The 21457-nt window shown below is 39.9% G+C and overlaps 1 protein-coding gene across 2 annotated transcripts; it reads left to right on the top strand.

Annotated features, from left to right (window-relative positions):
* Positions 1-1559: 1559 nt before the first annotated feature.
* On the top strand, positions 1560-21417 carry kiaa1143 (KIAA1143 ortholog). Of its 2 annotated transcripts, XM_035163804.2 has the most exons (5): positions 1560-1862; positions 2923-2995; positions 3366-3555; positions 13075-13228; positions 19703-21417. In XM_035163804.2, the coding sequence occupies exons 2-5, from the start codon at positions 2949-2951 to the stop codon at positions 19906-19908; spliced, it is 597 nt and encodes a 198-aa protein (XP_035019695.1). In that variant the 5' UTR covers positions 1560-1862; positions 2923-2948; the 3' UTR covers positions 19909-21417. The 2 variants fall into 2 exon arrangements, with proteins under 2 accessions (XP_035019695.1, XP_035019696.1); XM_035163805.1 differs by lacking the exons at positions 2923-2995; positions 3366-3555 and having other exon boundaries at positions 1570-1862.
* The last annotated feature ends 40 nt before the right edge of the window (positions 21418-21457 follow it).

Genomic DNA, 21457 nt, shown 5'->3' with positions numbered 1-21457 from the left:
TGAGAGCTTCAGGCAGGACTGAGGTAACGCCTTCTCCCGACAAAACTTAACTCAGAAAAACAGAAGTTGTTTTTTTTTATTATTCAGAAAAACAGAACTTATCTCGGAATTTCCGAGATAGTTATCTCAGAAAAACAGAACTTTTTTTTTTATTATTCAGAAAAACAGAACTTATCTCGGAATTTCCGAGTTAGTTATCTCAGAAAAACAGAACTTTTTTTTTTCAAGTGAATGCAATACGCTTCCGTACACCTGAGCCACCAGACAGTAAGATGTTTTCATAAGTTCTCAGAATATGTTAATCTTCCCCCAAAATGTTTTCATCTATTATACAATCTACATGTCTAAACAACTACATGTCTTATGGTTTTGTTTTTTTCATCCTTATTCCCTCAGCTAAGCCTTCTGCTGTTGTGCCCCCACCGGCTCAGACACCAGATCAGGATATAAAAAGTTTGACCTGTTCTTTTCATCACAAAGTGTGGATAGGGACAGACCATCAATCTCTGGGACTGTGGCCTGGGTTCCACCATATACTCAAGTCAGGTTGAGATGTTCTCGACATATGTGTTACAGACAGACAGACAGATATCTGGAATTAATAAATAGATAGATTGTTTATATATTCATTGTTTAATGGAGCATTTTCTGTATGTAAATTGTGTATGTTGTGCGTTGCTTTTAAGTAAAAACCTTGTTTCACCCAATTTCATCTTCATCTGCTTATTGTCAATAAGAAGAAAAGGCCAAATAGGGTTTTCAAATTCTTCAATGCGACAGTTCTAATTAAAAATATGCTTGCAGGGTATTAGTGCATATTGTATTGTACTGATATTACTTACTATACTTCCTGATGTGTAGATATTTCAGAGTGAAATGATGTTGAGTGTAACCTGCCTGTCATTTGAAACTAATTAAACAGTTCAGAACTATTGACAAGGAAAGTACCATTCAGCACCAAGACAGCGGACAAAGAATGTCGCAATCTGATTGGCTGTCAGTGAATTATAACCAGACACGGCTGGCCGGAGCTGGCCACGCGTGTGTATTCTTCATAACTCCCTGTGTCTCCTATGAACGATGAGCATCAGTTTGTGAAGCCTGTTATAAAGTATGCAGCGTGTATGCTGTGTTCGGACTATCACCGGATAACATGGGCGTTACCTTAAAGCACATCTGGTGTTATACAGCTGACAAAGCAAAAAACGCCTCATTCAGGTGAAGCGCACCCTGCGGCTTGGTGGCGTAATGAGATCGTCATCAGGCCAGAAGCTAATACTGCTTCGGTTCGTCGTTTCAAAACCCGTTCAAGATTTTGACACTATCATTATTTTTTTATATTGTTGTCTCAACGTGATGTTGCCTCGGACACGTTACATTAACCCGTGAAGGCTTTTTGTTTGATGTTTATTTCAACAACACCCTCATTAGATCACCGCACTTCACACACAGGCGCTTTGTGGAAAATGACGAATCTGCGACCGAGTCTGCAACCGACCAGCAACATCTGGAATAAAGTCAACATATCACCAGTTAAACTGGAAGACCGGCGTTGTTGTACGTCATAATTCTGCGACAATAATGTAATTACCGGCGCGGACAAAGTGCATCAAGTAGTGAAAGGTCTGAAAGCGTTTTTTCCTTTTGCCGATGAGCTCACTAGTGAAGTAGTGGTTAGTGAACCACTCGGGGATTTTGAACGCAGCACCTTTTATCTCATTTGTTGACGTGGAATTTACGGTTTTCCAATGAACAATAAAAAGGTCAGTGGCGTGTCGTGGGTGAAACCAGCGGAACCCTCCTTTCTGAGGAAGTTTAAAAATGATGTTGGATACAAAGACGGACCGACCGTTGATACAAAGGTATGTGGTGGTTTGGTTTCTTTAGCTAACTGTTTGTTGTGTCAGCTAGCAGTTAGCTGCCGAAAACGTTACCCTATTGTAGTGTATGAGATCTAAATGTAAGCTGCTGATGAAATAGTTTGAAACAAGACATATTTGGCATTCGAGATGTTAAGCATCTGTTTCTTATTCAGTAAAGCTGAGGTGTCTGACCCCGGTTTTAACGAGTGTATAGTAAAACCTTTAAATACACTTTATTCACACCATAAGAAGGGAAACATTTGTGAAAGAGATAACGCACTGCAATTTATCTGGTAATGTTGGCTTAGTAGAGCACATGAAATCCATTTTTATCATTTTCTTAAATATTGTGAGGTGGGGAATTATTTCATTTTTAGTAATTTCCCTGTGAATAATTGATAAATCTTGATTAAAAAAAATCTTGCATATTTAGAGTATTGGTATCTATGAGTGTGTGAAATCTGGTGCTACTTGATTGAGGGGACTGTTTGGCCATTCTGGTTAGAAATGTGCTGACCTCCCATAAAGCCAGATTGAAAAGAATAAATAATTTATTCTAAACATAATTTAATGCTTGTAGCATACATTGCTACCAGAAATTTTGTAGTTTGAATTGAGCATGAGGCTAAGACTTTTGTTCGCATTTGAGTGAGTGATATAATGCTTTGTTTCATAGAAACAGTGAATGTATTAATCCGTGTATCATTCGTCTTTTTCATATATAATTAGAAAACCAAAATCGGAAAATTAAAAAACAAGTAGTTATTCATTCATGTATCTGATACCAAAAACAAATAAGTTTGTTTTTGGTAGTTTGGTAGTCATATTTATTGTGTAAAATTGCACAAACCTACGTTATTTTACGAAAAGGTACATGGTCCCAGTCTCTACATCACCAATGACAGTAATGTAGCCATATTTCCTGGGAGTGACGGCCACTTTAGCCCTTTGGACCACATAGTAAGGGGGCATTACGAGGTGCATGGCGAGAGTATCAGCGTGGATAACTCATCTAGCGTGCCAGTAACACACCCGACCCGCTTTTCCTTCCACGGCCCAGCCAGCGCTGCTGCGGGTTCTGCTCCAATGGCTGCTGCAGCTCCAAGAGCCACCGTGACAAGAACATTCCAAAGGTGACGAAATAAACCATTCATTCCTCATATCCAATAGTTTGCTGTTTGTATCACTCAGGATAGGAGCATCACACTAATGTTGCAGTATGATATGATTACCCTTCTGTTCAAGGCAATATGAATTAGTATCTTATTATGCTAGCCATAACTACATACAGTAAGACTTGCATGTATTCACAAATGTGACTTGAGCATATGAGCACTGATAAAAAAAGTACATCTGCAGACGAATGTGCTTTCATTATAATGGCTACATCATGTCACCCAGTCACACACATACTGTATATCTGCATAATTTACCTTGATGCACTGGCTGTATTACAGGAATCAAATTAGTTTTTAAAATGTTTATTTTCACATCAATATTCAGGACCATCTTCATCGCTGAACTTGTAGATGGCAAGTTGGAGACAAGCCAAACGCTAACAGTGCGTTTTTCTGAATTTGAGGCTTATGTTATGGGCATCATGAGTAATGTCAATGATGCCCTTGAACAAGAGGACTCACTCATCCTCACTGACAGCCAGGGAAAACAATCGTGGACTCTGAAGGAACCAGAGGTATAGTTGAACACTTGTATTGTTTGTATATATATATAAATATATATATTGTGTCTTGAAACCTTCAGGTTTCAAATTATGTCACCCTTGAACCCCTTGAAACCTGGTTTGAATATAAAACATATATCAGTGCATCTAATTTACCTATTCAATGAAGGAAATAGACCTTTACATCATGAAAAATGCAATTAAAACAGTTATCAAATATTGTAGTTTTTCAAACTTTTCTGACTCAAATTTGCAGGTGAGCCCATGGTTTCATCATGCTGCCATAGCCTTATTAGCTGCATTGAGGAGTGGCAGATAAAGTCTTGCCCAAACGTTTTGTGACAACAGAGACTCACTGGACTTTCTGATGCATTGGCTGCACTAGGAAACATACTCTGAGAGTAATGTACAGTAAATATGTGCAATTACGTAGTTTTGCTGCTCTTAATTGTTGTTTTTCCTTGAATAACATTTATAGTCAGCAATTAAAGCACACTCTTTGATGTGCATACTTTCATAAAGCTATTTAATTTAGTTTTACTCGGTTTCAATGCTGTGACAGTGACAAGCTCAGATTTGCACTATTTTATGTTGTATAATTATTAGTATATATAGTTTACATAAAAGTCTACCTTTTTGACAATACTGGTGCAATGCTTTTTTTTATGTCTTTGTATATAAGATTTTATTTCAACCTAAAAACAAGTCAAGTACAAAAGATTTTAAAGCAATAAAGGTTTATTTGCCAAATTATTCAACTGACAATTTGGTGGCACAGTGGCAGCTATGTGTTGCTTTTTTAAGAGCAACACATAGAGCACATATCAGTCTGTTTACCTACCTACTTAACACCACGGATCAGGAAAAAAACACCACAGCATTTCAGTCCCCTTTTTTAGACATATCTTTCAGTTACATTCATGAGGTACAACACGGCATCCTGGAAAGGAGTATAGTCATTGTTTTCACATGATTAAAAAGAAGAGAGATGTCAGGATAGTTCTCTGCAAAGGCCTGTTCTGCAGCACATCTATCCTCCTCAGATGAATAGGGGCCAGTTCCAAAAACTGACACCCAAGTCAGCAAGGATCTCAACTCTTGCTCATAAATATTCGCCGCAACAGAGGCACTGGGCAGCAGCTCCTCAATAATTTTAGCTGCGAGTTCATTGGGTATCCCATGGCCTAAAACAAGGAAACATGGTAACAAATAACTAACAAAGCAATGCCATTTAAGGTTGTATGTGGCTGGAGTGTAAACAAATAACCATTGCTTCTAAAGGGTTGTACATTTTCAGTTTAGCATACCTGGGATCCTGTGTGCATTCCATGATTGCAACACTCTGTCTAGTCCAATTGGGCTCAATTGACATGTCAGGTTTGAGATGCAGAATTTAGTCACATTGTCCCGCATGTTGAGGGGTTCTTGGTCCAGCAGGTGTACCAGGGCCTTTTTCAATGGGTAGTTCACTCGATTGTTCACCTCGGGCAAAATCCTTTCTACTCGAAGATTCTGTTGACCACAAAACATATTTTAGATGAAATATATTTCAGTACGAAATACAACAGCAGAAAATGTAATAGTAGATTATAGAGGAGTTCCTTAAGCAAGGAAAATTAATCCCCATTTACAATGCTTTATCCACATTTTTAAGAAGAAAAAATTTTTTTTTTCCTACACTGTAAACCCGAATAAGTAAGCAGTACTCTAGTTCATAAACTCAAAAGTGGGAGTTTTTGAGAACTCGGACATTTTGAGTTTAAGTTACATGTACTTTTTGATTACAGTTAAATTAAATTAGTGATTAACCCAACTCAAATAATTTCAGTAAAAACAACTCAAAAATATCTATTTGCACTACTCATTGCAATAAGTTAAAAGAACGTAATACATACATAAGTATAGAAACCAGGTATTTTGTGTTCAGTAAACTCAATGTTTATTAGTTCATTTTCTAATCATTTCATTACTTACAAAGCAAAAATATTGACTTTGAAACTCAAAAACAATCTCTCGAAACTTAAAACATTTGTGGCAACTGATTGCCTTAATTGCATTGATTACGACTAAATTGAAAAACATGTATTTTTTCTAATCAAAAGACTGAAACAAAAGGAATATTTAAAAAGACAAAAAATACATTACAAATAGAAATAAAACAATTGCAAAGGCACAATTTGAGCCATCTTTGTAAACCTCTCTCTCTTCATAACTCAAACTTTTAAAGTCAAAACATGTACAAAGGCAATGTGCAGTATAGTTTTGGTTTAAATCTACCAACAACTACATAACTCTTAAAGGGATAGTTCCCTGAAAAAGGAAAGTTCACTCATTATCTACTCACCACTATGCCAATTGAGGGGTGGGTGAAGTGTTTGAGTCCACAAAACACTAGTTTTTTTTTTTACGTTTGAAGAAGGTGCCCATTTACTTCAATTGTATTAGATTTTGCTGCAACGCTGTCTACCCCTGAAACCTCAAAAGTGATGTGTGGACTCCAACACTTTTCATCCACCCCTCCATCGGCATAGTGGTGAGTAGATGATGAGTGAATTTTCTTTTTTCGGGGAACTATCCCTTTAATTTATCACAAAGAAAATAAAAAGGAAACTTTGCCACTGGATGTCCAATCAGTGCTGATGGTAAATGTAATTAATTGATGCAATAAATTCCTCAGTGTGTGCCATACGGACCGAAAAAGATGTGATTTCCTGCTAGAAAAACTGTTCTTCCTGCATCAGTGATGTCAGAGTGATGATGTTGGTGTTCAAGAAAGTGCAATGCATCTTGGTACATGTAAGCACTGCCTGCATGGCTCCATGAGCGGAAGAACACATTTTTCCTTCTTTCTTAATTAATATAGCAGCACTGAGGAATTTATTGCTCTTTTTGCTCTTCACTTTTTTACTGACTGAACATCCACATTAAAAAAAGGCAATGTTTCACTTTCACAAATGTAAAATTACAAGTACAAAGGTAGTGTGTAGTTTGTGCAATGTGGCTTAAAGCCTGTTGCGTACAGCAGATATTTGAACGTCAACATTGGAGCAGTAGTCAACAGACAATGAAACATTCATGTTGTGGGTGAGACTCCAGAGTCCTCTATTCTTTTTCAGAGCTTGAGTTCCACATATATACATCCTCAAATAATTGTTGACAGTCTTCAGTCCTTCAACAATTTCCACTCATTGAGACCAAGTAACATTTTGTGAGTGAATTCAATGGTGTATGTCAGTGTTTTGGGATAGCTGATATGTAGCTCATAGATCATGGCTTAACATTACCACGAAGGATTCAGCAAGTCTTGGGAGGTTGGGAGATTTTCCCTACGTGGTAGTGAACTGGACTCATGGCATTGTTGCTGATGGTTGTAAGGAGAGCCACTGATGCATCCTCAATATCGGGCTCATCTAAATCATCCTGGGAGGAAGAGAGATCATACACTAATCACATCCACTGACACACCATGGGTATCAAGCAAAAACACACTGGCACTTTTATAGAAATTTTGATTAATGTGTAGCTCTAAATAAAATGAAATAAAAATGTGTTCCCATTGCACTAAGCATGTGAAAAGTGCACAAGCTGTCATCATGGAGGCATGGTAACTCTTGAAAAGTGTCTGTGTTTAAATAAAAGTGTCCTGGTGGTGAAATAAGTTGAACATAACTTACAGTGTCAAGTCATATCAGGGGCAGCCACCGTGTGGATATTTTTAAGACATTGTCAAATCTGTTTACACACACATATTCTATAGACAGATTTGCAGATCCATGTACACATTCACATATCCGATTACACACAGACGGACTGAGGCTCAGATTTGTCAATAGTTTTGCTACAATAATTGCCCCATAGTCCTGAGTATCAAATAAGAAATAGCTAACTAAAGTTGTAGCTCTAATTTGATCTCATTGAAGCCAAGCAGATAGGAGGAAAGTCTGTGTCATATGTTCACACATAAATCAGTTGGTCGTTGCAGTCACAAAAATTATAAAGTGAGTTACATACATTTAACCTTTAAACTTACCTTGCAAAACAAGACAATGAGCAACAGGTGGCAGAGGCTAACATTAGCTTTTGGCTTTCACAAGAAGATGAGCATACTCCAACACAGACTGGTTCACCTGGATGTTAAAATCAGAGTTTCCATTATGAACACATTCAAAAAATAACTGACTGCTATGTATCATGGCGTTTGGCATCAACACTTTACAACACATCATTTCAGTTAGCTAAGTTCCCGACAAGGCTAATTGCTAGCTTAGCTGTGTAGCTAAAGTGGCTCACATTCTTAATTTCACACTGAATACTTACAATTATTGCAATGGCGCTGATAACTGAGAAGTAGAAACAGTCTGCAGGTCTTCTCGGTTGTTCTCTGTAGGGACAAGTCTGGTGCGTGCTACCTGCCGAAACATGTCCGGTGCGTGGTCAATTTGCTGCTCAAACGAAAGTCGACCGTTAGAACAGGAAGTGAACGCTTAAACTTCAACATAAAATCGTGTAGGTACTTCCTGTAGAAGCGATTTTGTATTTTATTAACATTTAATAAGTTAGTTAACACTGTAACTGTCATGACTCTGAGCTCTATTTTATTAAACAGCTTTTGGATTTTGTTGGACACTTTTTGATTCTGGACATTTTTCTTTTTCCCTGAGTTCTTGTTATCCTGCTTTATTTTCAAATGATACTCCTTGTGTGTCTCTTTTGTCTTTGTCCTGTTCCCGCTCTTGTGATTTTCTTCACCTGTTCCTAATGCGTTTCACCTGTGTCCAGTCATCCTGCCTCCCTATGTATTTATTTATCTCACAGCGACGCCACTAGACTGTCCCGCGTCCGTCACTGTCAGTGCACCTTTTATGGACAAACTAACATTACGATGGCTGAATTTGAGTGTGAATCTTGCAATTTTACCGCGTCAAAGCTGAGGGAAAGCATCATTTCTCTGAAAGCTGAACTCAAGGAGAAAGACAAGCTCATCATGGGCTTCACCACTATCGCCACGACTCAGGCATCACACATCGCGGCCTTGAAAAACTCTGGTTGCAGCTATAACCTGAATGCAACCAAGCCAAGTCTCCATGGCCACTCTGCTCCAGGGTTGGAAAACGATCCTACACTGCCGTGGCTTGGCTCCACCATCACAGGAGTTCAAGATCCCAAGTCTACTCCAGCACAGCCTGATGATCCGTGGGTGACAATGGGAGCAAAGCCAAAAATAATAGCCAGCTCCACTCCGTACCATGCTCCAGTAAAGTCGCGATCACCCCAGGGCGGTCGTACCGTGAAGGCCCCGACTACTCCCTGCAAACAGGAGCACTGGATTGTAGTCAGACTGTACTTTTTTCAGCTCTCCCCGGACCACTGGTAAAGGTGGAGGGGTAGCCACTGTATCTAAATCCATCTTTCAGTGTAGACAGTCGGTAACTGTCACCTATTCTAGTTTCGAGCTTCAGCTGTTCATACAGCACGGGGGAGGAGGCATTTAACTTGAGTTAAATGCCTCCTCCCCGTGCTGTAGTGTACCGTCCCCCGAAATTCAACAAGGACTTTATGCAAGAGTATGCTGAATACATAGCGGGTATTTCGATGGATTATGACCACTTTTTAATTTGTGGGGATTTTAATGTACATATATGCTGTGAAACTAAACCTATGGCTAAAGACTTCTTAAATCTTATAAATTCCTTTAATCTCAACCAGTCAGTGTCTGGACCCACACATGAAAAGGGGCACACATTAGACCTTGTGTTGTCTTATGGCCTACACGTTCATGTCAATGAAATCTGTGATACTTGTATATCAGATCATCTGCCGGTTTTATTTACGATTACTGTCCCTGGCTCATTAGTCAAGCCAGCTCCTCCTGCACGCTGCCACCGTATAATTAATAGTCAAACTCCGTTGCATTTCTCTGCTATTTTTAAAGACTATGTGCTCTATAACTTGGATGGTAGTGATGTTCTCAGTGCTGATGAGCTTATCTCTCTTTTTAATTCAACCTGCACATGCACTCTGGACTCTGTTGCTCCTTTGAGGATGAATTGCACTAAAGCACTTTCAGAGCCATGGCTAAACGACTCTACCCGCGGTCTCAGACGTTTATGTCGGCAAGCAGAGAGAAGGTGGAAAAAGGACAAACTCAGAGTATCATATGAAATCTTACAGAGCTGTCTATCTGATTACCAGAAAGCGGTAAAATCTGCAAAAACTAAGTTTATATCTAACCTGGTCTCCAACAACTATCACATGCCTCAGGTTCTTTTTAATATTTTTAATAATATCAGAAACCCCGGTAGTCGTACTCCTATTCTGCCTACACCTGTCCTCTGTGATTCCTTTCTTGAATTTTTTGTTGAAAAAATTCCGTTTCTTAGATCATCCTTAACTATGTCCAATGACCATCAACCCCCTATCCCTCCCATGCGCCCAGCTGTCTTTGGTCAATTCAAGCCCATATCAATATCCTTCCTATCCGAGGTGGTTCACCATCTGCGACCCACAAATTGCCCTTCCGATAGCATACCCGCCAGTCTTCTTAAAGAAGTCTTCGACACTGTTGTCCCATGTATTCTGTCATTGATTAACACCTGTCTTCTCTCTGGTAGTGTCCCAGCTGCCTTTAAACATGCTGTTGTACAGCCCTTGTTAAAGAAAACAAAACCTTGATCCCTCTATTCTCTCTAATTTCAGGCCCATTTCTAAGCTGCCTTTCCTGTCCAGAATCCTAGAGAAGGTAGTTCTCACCCAGTTGCAGACATTTCTTATCAACAATAATGTATATGAAAAGTTCCAGTCAGGTTTTAAACCGCATCACAGTACCGAAACAGCTCTTTTAAGAGTTTTTAACAATTTGATTTTAACTGTTGATTCAGGAGATTCTGCTGTCCTAGTGCTCCTAGACTTGATGTCCGCTTTCGACACGGTCGATCACACAATCCTAATATCAGGCCTGGAAAACATTGTAGGGATTTAAGGTACAGCACTCGGGTGGTTTGAGTCGTACTTAACAGATAGGAGTTTCTCTGTCCACCTGGGTGACTACTCCTCTGGGAAGGCCCCACTTACATGTGGGGTACCTCAAGGATTCGTTCTAGGGCCTGTCCTTTTCTCCGTATATATATGTGCTGCCCCTAGCATACATTTCTGAAAAATATGTCTCCTTTCACTGCTTTGCAGACGACATTCAAATATACTTGCCCCTGAACCATAAAACTGAGACATCACTGCAGCCCCTGCTTGACTGCTTAAATGACATAAAATCATGGATGGATTCAAACTTCCTCAAATAAAACAACTAAGACTGAGGTTATCATATTTGGACAATCAGAACTACATTAATAATTGTATTTTATTTCTATTACTTGCACTATTATGTATTACGTTTTACTGTCCTTTTGGTGTACTCCTGTAAAGCACTTTGGTCAACCAAGTTGTTTTAAATGTGTTTATATAAATAAAATTGACATTATCTAAATTGAGAATATCGTTCTGGCACTCAATATGTATAAGTAGAACTTTCAAACAATTGAGTTTCCACTACTTAATCCAATTAAGTAATTTGAGCATTCGGGTTTACAGTGTATCTTTCTTATGTTTGAATATATTAGTTGTACTGTTTGCCAGTATTTCAAAAACCTCACCCTTGTTGATGTTGTTTGAAGGTATGGTGTCTGTGTCTTGACAGCTTCTCTTGCATGTACAGGCACATGTAAAACTCCCTGCCATGGTCGACCCTGAGTTGGTCCCACATCCCATGGTTGACCACTGCAGATCTGGGGTAAAATAATGTGCACATGTGCTGCACTGAACTTAACTGATCCAATAAGAAAAAGACACTATATTCAATAAAAAGACAATATACATAGCACAGAAAGGATTATGATGATAACATTGGTTCTGAATGTATTCACCTATAAACTTCCTCTTAAATTACAAGATTGTTTTTCACTGGCATGGTGGCATTGGTAATAATTTTGCTGCTGTAGCCATCCACTGCCAAGACGTGTGTCACTCCAAACATCATAAGCTTCTCATTTTGATCAGGGTGAAGTTTATGGCCCACGTATTCTGCATAAGGGACTGGATTTAGATTACGAGCACCCTGAAGAAAAAAAAAATTATATTATTAATGCATGCAATACATTAATGCATGCAATACATATTTGTCACAATAGCCCACAGTATTCACAAAATGTTTTTACCAAAAGGAAATTCTTAAATGCAGGGGCTGCTTATAATAATCTAGTTGTTTTAAGTTCAACTCCTAAATAGATGTTTCTATAGGTGATGCACATCAGCATGGCTATTATTGTTTTTATATTATTATTAGCCTACAATATACTTTTTTTACCATAATACTAACCTGACGTTGGAATTCATTGTATTGAATTCATTCGTTGTATTCATTCTCCTGTATGCACTCCCATTGAAGACAGATAGCCAGTCATTAACTTGCGGCCATAAGATGGGCCCGTCTGTTAAGAAAACAAGACTAGGTCAAAACCTAGTATGTGGCTGGACAGTGTATGAATTTGTACAGCACTTGTCATATAGTAGTTGTAACTAAAGGTACTGTACACAACAACTGTACAAAACAGTTAAGAGAGAGTTAACATTTAGGTTTTTTTCTATATGTTTTACATATTTCACTTTTAATACATTAATTATTAAGTTAATAATTAATGCTAAGTGTAAATGACCCCACAACAGTGTTTCATGTGTGTACAGTTTTTTTGCATAAATGTATTTGTTATAGGCTATTGCTTTTGCTTCATTTACCATGAACACATACGTGCTTTATTTTGAAAAGACACTACGCATGAATGTGCGTAAATTGACAGTTTACACTAGTCTGGTGAAGGCGCACAGATAATTTACGTTATTTTGTGAATCTAAATAGTTAGTTTCTTGCTTGAAAAAAATTCCTCTTGTGGTCCAGCCAAATATAGCCAAGATAGGCAGGACATAAAATTTGAAAACGTGAATTAAAACTTGCCTCATAAATGGATCCGATCACAGCTCCAGTTCTGTGTACATGTCTTTTTCGCTTAAAGTCATGCTTAACACAGAATCTAACACTCATTTCCGAGCATCGCTGGATACCCATCTGCTGCAGCGTGGTGGAAATCTCTGACTTCCGGGTCACACAAATCATACAAATTAAATATCAAAATCAAGTTCGGCCCGTGACCCGTTTTTTCATTTTCCTATTTTTGATCTGAGCGAAAAAATCAAAACTATGAAAAACAAACCGTTATTCGTTTTTTGGTATCAGATTCAAAAATGAATATCGAAATAATGACTCAATTTATAATTGAATATGAAAAGAACGAATGATACACGGATTTACACTGATTCTTATTATTGTTTTCTACTTAATACCACATCAGGACCACAGTTATTATGCAACAGCAACTTTGTAATAATTGGTTGTAGTTCTTCCTATGAACTGGAACCTTCTGAGATTTCTGGTAGAAATGGTTTAAGAAAAACCTATTTGTCCCTGTTCCCATTTCCCCTTCTCAGCGTCACGTGATGCCAGCACTGGATGATGACAGTGGGAGCGATCGAGAGGATGAGCTACCTCAAGTTGTGGTCCTTAAGGGTGGAGACCTGACGGCAGAAGAGGTGAAGAAGATCAACGCTGAAATGCATACTGGTGGTGGTAGTGCAGAGAAGGGTAAGAATGAAGGAGCAAGAGCACATGGAGAATCGTGTAATCCTATTTTTCTTTTTTTATTATATCACTGCTGACCAAATTTAAGGGGATACGTTTTTACTAAAATCCCTAACCCTAACCCTTTTTTGTTTTGTTTTTTTTTATAATTTTATTTTAAAAGAGGAACAGAACAAGAAACAACATGGGGTTGGTTACATAAACAAACATACAAACAAGTTAGGGGTGTTGTACAATAAACATATGAATCATATATCCTGTAGAATTTAAAGATATTCAAAGTTTTAACAGCCTATTTGTTGGCCGATCTGGAAATTAGAGCTCAGGAACATCACACTTGAACTCTGTAAGACTGATTTGTTATAATGAAAATGATTACAAGTCGCATGTTAGAAATGGTGTCCTATAGAAATACATTTTGAGCAGTGATTTTAAAGATCTGTAATGAGTTGGCGAGCCTAATCTCATCAGGCAGGGAGTTCCAGAGCCCTGGCAGAGAAAGCCCTGTCACCTTGAGTAGCCAGCCTTGACCTAGGGACAGCCAACAGGGACAGGCTGGCCGATCTCAGGTTACGACCGGGATTATAGGGAGTTAAGAGCTGTGAAATGTATGTGGGGGCCAGCCCATGTTGAGCTTTAAAAGGAATACGAATGCCGCTCACTGCTAATTTACAACAAGCCGGCTCTGTTAGATATTGAGCTGAGAGCCAGGATTACAACACAACGGGAAGTTAGGGACTGCTATGCTATAATTTTCACAGAAACCTGGATTTCAGCCAAATTGCCGGAATCCATCATACAGCTACAGACTCGCTCCGTTCACTGTGGAGACCGCACCGCTACCTCCGGTAAGGCTAAAGGGGGTGGCATGTGTGTGTTTATCAACACCTCATGGTGTGGAGAAGTACAGCCTGTCCACAAACATTGTTAGCCAGCCTTTGAGCTGCTGTTGTTGAAATGCCGACCCTATTATCTACCATGGGAATTTGATGCTGTGTTTTTAGCCGTTGTTTACATTCCTCTGCGAGCAAAACCATCAGCAGCACTCTGCAAAGTCCAAGATGTCATCAGCGCAATGGAAACGACTCACCTTGATGCTGCGTTCATTGTCACGGGAGACTTCAACCGCTGCAACCTACGGACGGTGCTCCCGAAATACTTCCAGCATGTAAACGTTCCCACACGAGATCGGAATATGCTGAATCATGTTTACAGCAACATCCATGGTGCATACAAAGCTGCCCCCCACACCCACTTTGGACTCTCAGACCACATCTCCCTGTTCCTGTACACGGCCTACAGACAAAGACTCAAACAAACAAACCCAAGTAAAACTCTGGTCTTCAGAAACTGGGGAGCATCATGCAGGACTGTTTCTCACAGACAGACTGGGATGTGTTTAAAGCTGCAGCCACATTGGAGGATACTTCCAACAACTAATTGTACCTTTTTTTTGTACCCATTTGTGACTTGGTACATTAGCACCTGTGTTGATAACATTGTGCCCACCATACAAGTCAGGAAGTTTCCAAACCAGAAGCCCTAGATGAACAGTCAGGTTCTTCACATGCTGCATGCTCGGTCTCTTGCATTTCGATCAGGGAACGAGATGGAGTACAAAGCGGCAAAGTACAAACTCAGAAAAAACATCTGAGGCTAAAAAGGAGTACAATGAGAAACTGGACAGCTTGTACTACTTCTACTACTGCTGAGGCCGGGCGGATGTGTCTGGGCCTGCAACACATCAAAGATTATAAGGGCACCACGACAGAGATCACCAACTCCACTATCGAGTGCCTAAACAGCTCCCCGAATTCTACGCCTGTTTCGATACCTCCAGCAGCAACTCACAAGGGAGGCACTCACACACCCAGACCACACAACCTGGCTGATGTTCTCCACCTGTTTCAAAACCACCACCATCATCCCAGTTCCCAAAAGGAGACCAGTGACTTGTCTGAATGACAACAGGGCAGTTGCACTAACTCCAATCATCACTAAGTGTTTTGAGAGAGTGTTTCTGCCCCGAACTCGGAGATAAATACCTGAGACGCTTGACCCCTTGCAGTACGCCTACCGCCCAAACAGAAGTACCTCGGACTAGGGGTGGGTGATATATTGAATATACTTGATGTATCACGGCTTGTTCCACGTGCGATGTATAAAATGACTATATAGCGACCATCGAGTATAAATTGTCACGTGAATGTTTTAAGCCGTCAGCATGAAATTCTCTTTGAGTTTCGCTTCTCTCTTCTACTGCCCCTCTCACAGCAGACAGCTCACTCCCCCGGCCATCCAGAAAACTCTCCTGCACGCATGTGTATTTGTGTACCAGGAGAGGAGGGAAGAGACTTAGAGCGAAAGAAAGGGAAGAGCCCCACCGAGTTATTGACAATTTGTTCATATTCTTTGTGAACGCTGAACCGAACGAACCAGTTTACAAATGATGAACGTGAACTGTGTGCGTGTGTGTGCGAGTGCGCGTGAGATTCCGCGTTCATGTGAAGCAGCCAGTCAAACGGTGAAAACACAGTTTCCTCTATGGTCCACAGCTGCTCAATGATCCAAAGGCATGCACCGACATTTATATTGGACTTGAAACGAGGTCATTTACACCATGTTTTAGGCCTAAATATCGACTGATATCTTCCGACGAGGTGCATTCAGGGACCATCGGAAATACTATATCTGCTAGCTTAGCCACTTCCTGTGGACTTTTTTGAATTTAACATTTGTGCAGTGATTTAGAGGAGATTTCAAAATATTGAGATATATATTGTGTATCGCGATATAGCCTAAAAATATTGCGATATTTGTTTTAGGCCACATCGCCCAGCCCTAGCTCGGACACTATCTCTGCAGCCCTTCACGTAGCCCTCTCCCACCTGAAAATCAAAGACTCCTACATCAGAATGCTCTTCATTAGGGTTGGGTATCGTTTAAATTTTTTCAATTCGGCTTCTTATCGATTCCCCATTTCGATTCAAAAATGTAACATGAAGCTGTGCTTCATGTTACACTGGGGCAGCAGGAGTAACGACTTATGGTAGACATGCAACATTACAAAAGAAAACCCACACAACTCATCTCAGAGCCTTATCAGACATGCTCAATGTCTTTAACCCAACAGTGTAAATTAGTAGTAACTGAGATAGAGGCAATGTTGAATCTTTTTGCTTTGAAAATACTGGTGTTTAAATTAACCACTCAACACACAGTCATATTTGTGGATAATTAGTAGAAGAAAATGTTCTAATTGTCCCTGTAAACTAATGTTACATAAATATTTGTCATCTTTAAGATCTGTGATGAATATTAATCTCTTGTATATTTCATAACAACACAGCCGAAATCAGTAGCAGTTGAACCATTTTTGGATAATTACGTTCTCAGCTGCTTGTTGTATGTCTTATTTATAGGAAACCTACCGAAATAATTCGTACAAGTCATGTTAGTCAGCTTGCTCTCCCTAGCTCTACTGGAAGTGCTAGTGAGGTGCTACTAGCGCTAGCTGAAGATGACACACTCTTTCAGATCGACGCCGTGCTGCCTTAAATGTTTGATGAGCTTCCCACATGCATTGCACTTTGCCTTGTCGTCGTTCTCTTTTTTAGAATCAAGCCACACTTCTGACCGTTTATCGTCATCTTAGCCATGTTAGCCATGCATGCTAGGTCACGTCTAAACAAATGGACAGGCTGCGTAGTGCATGACGTAGGCAGGTTCTGGCAGATACATATGCCGTCCTTACAGTTTAGGGTCAAGGAGGTTGGAAAAGATGGAGAACAGTTTTTTGGGGTTCGAAAATGAGGATTGAATTTTAGTTTGGTAAAAATAGCTTTTGGCTGCAGAAATAGAGACAGCGAAAGAGGAGAGAAGAGATGGAAAATTGAGCAGGTTGTCAGGGTGTTTCGATTTTCACCATTTCCTTTCTGATGCTTGCATAGTGGCTCTGTCATCGCGCACCGAGTCAGACAACCACAGACCTGGGGAGACTTGCGCACCTATCCTGAAGTAGGCGGACAGAGTAGAAAGGAGTGTCTGTGGCAGAGTTAGGATGCATGAGTGAGAAAGAGTCAGATGAAGGGAGGGCTGAAAAAACAGGAGGCCAGAGAGAGGGATCGAATGTTACGGCGGACAGGTACTGAGTCTGTTGATGTGGTAGGGTTGTCAGATTGTGAGAGTTGGAGAGAGTAAGAGATAAAGAAGTGGTCAGAGATGTGAAGTGGGGTTACAGTGAGGTTAGATGTAGAGCATTTTCTGGTGAAAACATAGTCAAGGTGGTTACCAGCTTTGTGAGTAGGAGGGGCAGGACTGATTGAGAGAGCAAAGGAAGAAAGTAAAAGTAGTAGGTCAGATGACTTCTCTGTCTGGACGTTGAAGTCACCCAGAAGGACAAGTGGAGGGACATTTTCTGGGATGTTCGATAGGAGGACGTCTAATTCCTCCAAGAAATCTCCCAAAGGACGTGGTGGACAGTAGAGGACAACAATTGTTAATTGTACTGGATGATTAACTGTCACAGCATGAAATTCAAATGACAATGGGGTAAAATGTGGTTTCAGTGAGAGCTAAGAAGTCAAGTGATTGCTTGGTAGCAAAGCCAGAGACGAAGTCTGTCTTGCAGGTAGCTGACTGGCAGTTCCAGAGGCCACCTGTTCCAAGGTGTTGGGTATGTGTGGAACGGGTGGGATAGATAAGTGAGGAAAGGTTACGGTAATGGTGTGAACGAGTGCGAGGCCTATAGTATCTACGAGAAGATATGCGAACAGGGACGGAAATTATACACATATTCAAATAAAAGTAAGGAGAGCAGCGTTATACTTAGCCTCCCCAGAAACTCCTTTGTCTTTATCCTCCGAGTCTTCACTGACGCTGAAGCTGACGTTTCACACAAATCCTGTTTTTTAAACACCAGAGTCAATTATGGTTGGCTACAGCTGTGCTGACCACATCCCCTGCTAAGGAGTCAAATCAGGCACCAGGTGGTAATGGCCCAGCAATAGAAACTCAGCAGAGCTCAACAGCAAAAGACACTTCTCATCTTAATCAGCGAAGAGGTACATGTATTCTGTTGCTTTCGCAATTTCCTTAACTGCATCTAGGAGAGCCAGCAGATTTTTGTACAACCTCCAGAACCCAGGAAGAAGGCTGGGAATTGGACTGTGTGGCTGGCACTGGCCACTGGGAGTGACAGGTCATTTGTACGTCATCCTCTGCTCCTGCATCATCCGGGTCTACAAATTATATTGTTTAGCATATCAAAAAAGCACTTAAAACATGTGGTTATCCTAACTGGGCCTTTGTCCAAACAACAAAAAGGAGAAACGGAACAGTTAGGGAGTGAATACAAAGTCGTGAAACAAAAACCCAATCAGTAATTAACAACAGTTAGTTACAAAAACAACCTGCTGAAAGATGTTGCATGTTGAAGTTTTGTGTAAATACAGACATGAATTCAGCCTAGTGCAGCTTTTCGGCTGTAAGTTACAGACATATCTCCAGGCAGCTCTCTTTGTCACGCCCAGGCCATACTGGCTGCGGTTCAGCGCCGGGCTCCTCTCTTTTTCAGTCTACTGCGAAAATGAAAATATGAACTAGTTCACGTTGATTTGTTCCATTTTTTTATTGGGATGGTTTTTATTTATCGATGGTGTCGGATCATGTCTGCGTGTCGCTCCGCTCACTTTAACACTGAGTCCTGACTGTGTGCATCACGTCTTGTGTTGTACTGAGCACAAAATGTTGACGAGTCATTTTTAATGATGTTTAAATGCAGCCTCAAAAACTCTGGCGAACAATAAGTTACTTCATGTACTGATCAGGTCCTAATAACTGATGAGTGTTTATTAGTTAATGTGAGACCAGGTCAGAGTGTAGGAGGTGTGCGTGCGTGGGTGCGGGCACGCTATCTGGGAGCACATTTTCGCCTGCTCCTGGTATTTCACATGATGGCGTAATACGATGATTTAAACAATGAACGTGACATTCACTCTCGCTGTAGTGAACGTGTGGTGGAAATTTGACCTGGTGAGGCTTCTAAAATAAAGAGACACAAGCAGAAATGGTTTACATGAACAGAGATAATATATAGTATAGTATATTGATATAATTTTCCATTACAATGTCACTCACATTCATCATTTGTAAACTGATTCATTGTCATCGCAACAAATATGAAAACTTGGACAATGTATGTGATGGTGGGGCACTCCATTTGGCAGTGCGCAGCAGGAACGATAAAGACACAGATAGGAGAAGTAAATGACTTATGACAGAGGTGATCAAAATTGTTTAAAACAACTTTTGTACAGTCCAGAACATGTTTGAAGAGACCCAAAATGAACACTGTAAGTGGACTTAGTGGAGCTGTGCATGACTGCCTGGGTGTCTGCCCCAGGCTAGGTGGTGCTGAGGCTGGGTGTCTTTGTTTTTGCACAAACCTAATGAATCTCTCATCCTTCTTTTCTGCAGACGATGGACCTCCTCCTGGCGGTAAAATCTTTTTCAAGAAACCAGCCAAGCGCTCGTCCTCAGACAAATTCCAGGGGCTCACTTCCAGCTCCAGCAAGAAGAAGAAGAGTGATGAAGGGGAGAAGAAGGAGATGAAATCTGGAAAGAAAGTAAAGAATAATAGTCTTCTGTCATTTGGAGGGGATGAGGAGAAAGACGAGGACTGAAAGACTTGTCATTGCAACAGATTAGTCAAGGAAGTATAGAGGCTGACCAATGAGGATTTTTGGGGTCAATGTCAGTATATCAACAGATGTCTGTCTGTCATTCCTAAGATGTCATTTTTCAACCCTTATGACAAAGAAATGGATTTCGTATTATACATTTTTACCATAAATTTGATAATAGAAAAACTAAACTACCATCAAATATGCTAAACTGTAATTAAGACAATAAACATTTTTTACTTATAAAATGTGATCATAAATCCACAATTTTCCCACATTAATCAGCAAACAAACACTGATCATGATAAGTATGTGAAAGGCTCATCACAATTTTTATTGGTCAACTGATAACTGGTTGGGCTCTACTTAAGTGAAAATTGAGAGCAGAGTTGACAGATGGCTGGAGTTCATCCAAAGTATGCATCTTTTTCTCAGCACTGTGAAAACAACTGGTCTGGTCTGTCTGTTTGATGTAACATTTTCTGATCATTTTTAAAAGCAACTTTCAGAGACACAAATGACTTAATGTAAACAATTTCACACAAGGAAGAATTTCATGCCCTTTGAACCTTTTGAATCAGTCATATTATTGATGTGTGAGAGTATAGTTTTGTGCAAGATTTTTCCAACTGAACTTGGTGCAATCAGGGACCATTGGACATCCACAAATTGCTTGCCTTTTAAACAAAAACAGCTGGGAAAGCAGCAGAGTGAAGCTGCTCTAATCACCTGGTAGGGTCTCTCCATAGACCGTATATTAAGATTGATGATGCATCTCCAGTTGTTTTCAAATGATGCAACATAATTTGATAAAAGGGAACCAGGTAATATAGGTAGATAACCTGGTTGATAACTGGTAATTAAATATATTTAATGAAATGAAAAAAAAAATCCACTATTTTATGTTAGCATAATATTGAACAACTTTCTGGTAGAATCCATTTTTGTGCATTTCACTTTGAGAAAGAGTAAAGTGACAGGACGTCTTGTCATGTGGATCTGACAGAGCCATATAATCACCTGCTGTACAGATCCAGGAGACACTGAACAGACACTTGCCATTTGAAGGTGGAAAACCTGCTTCTCAAACATTGAGATAATTTTGTTGCTTTGTGTCTGAATCCTTCTCACTTGTTGTCAAGAATGGTGTCATCAGAATAGTGATATTATTCACAAGTGCCATGTGGGAAGTGCTCATTGTTAAGTTTCTGATACATTTAATGTTCTATTGAATGTATGAATACATGGGGTGGCACTGTATGAATGTGTGTGTGAATGGGTGTATGGCAATAAACTGTACTGCAAAGTGCTTTGAGTGGTCTTCAAGACTAGAAAAGCGCTATATAAATACAGACCATTACCATATCCTGGCTTTGACAAAGGAGCTGCAACACTTTGTGTAGAAATGATGCATTCTTGCCAATGCCATTTTGAAATTTTAATTTGTTATTGAGAATGTTTGTGGCTGTAATGTTTTAAATGTGAAACATAAACATTTGTACCAGTAAACAATTTCCATTTTAATACATCCAAAAAGACACGTTTAAGA

The sequence above is a fragment of the Hippoglossus stenolepis genome, chromosome 8 (assembly GCF_022539355.2).
Source record: "Hippoglossus stenolepis isolate QCI-W04-F060 chromosome 8, HSTE1.2, whole genome shotgun sequence".
Lineage (NCBI taxonomy): Eukaryota > Metazoa > Chordata > Actinopteri > Pleuronectiformes > Pleuronectidae > Hippoglossus > Hippoglossus stenolepis.
This window is presented reverse-complemented; position numbering and strand designations above follow the sequence as displayed.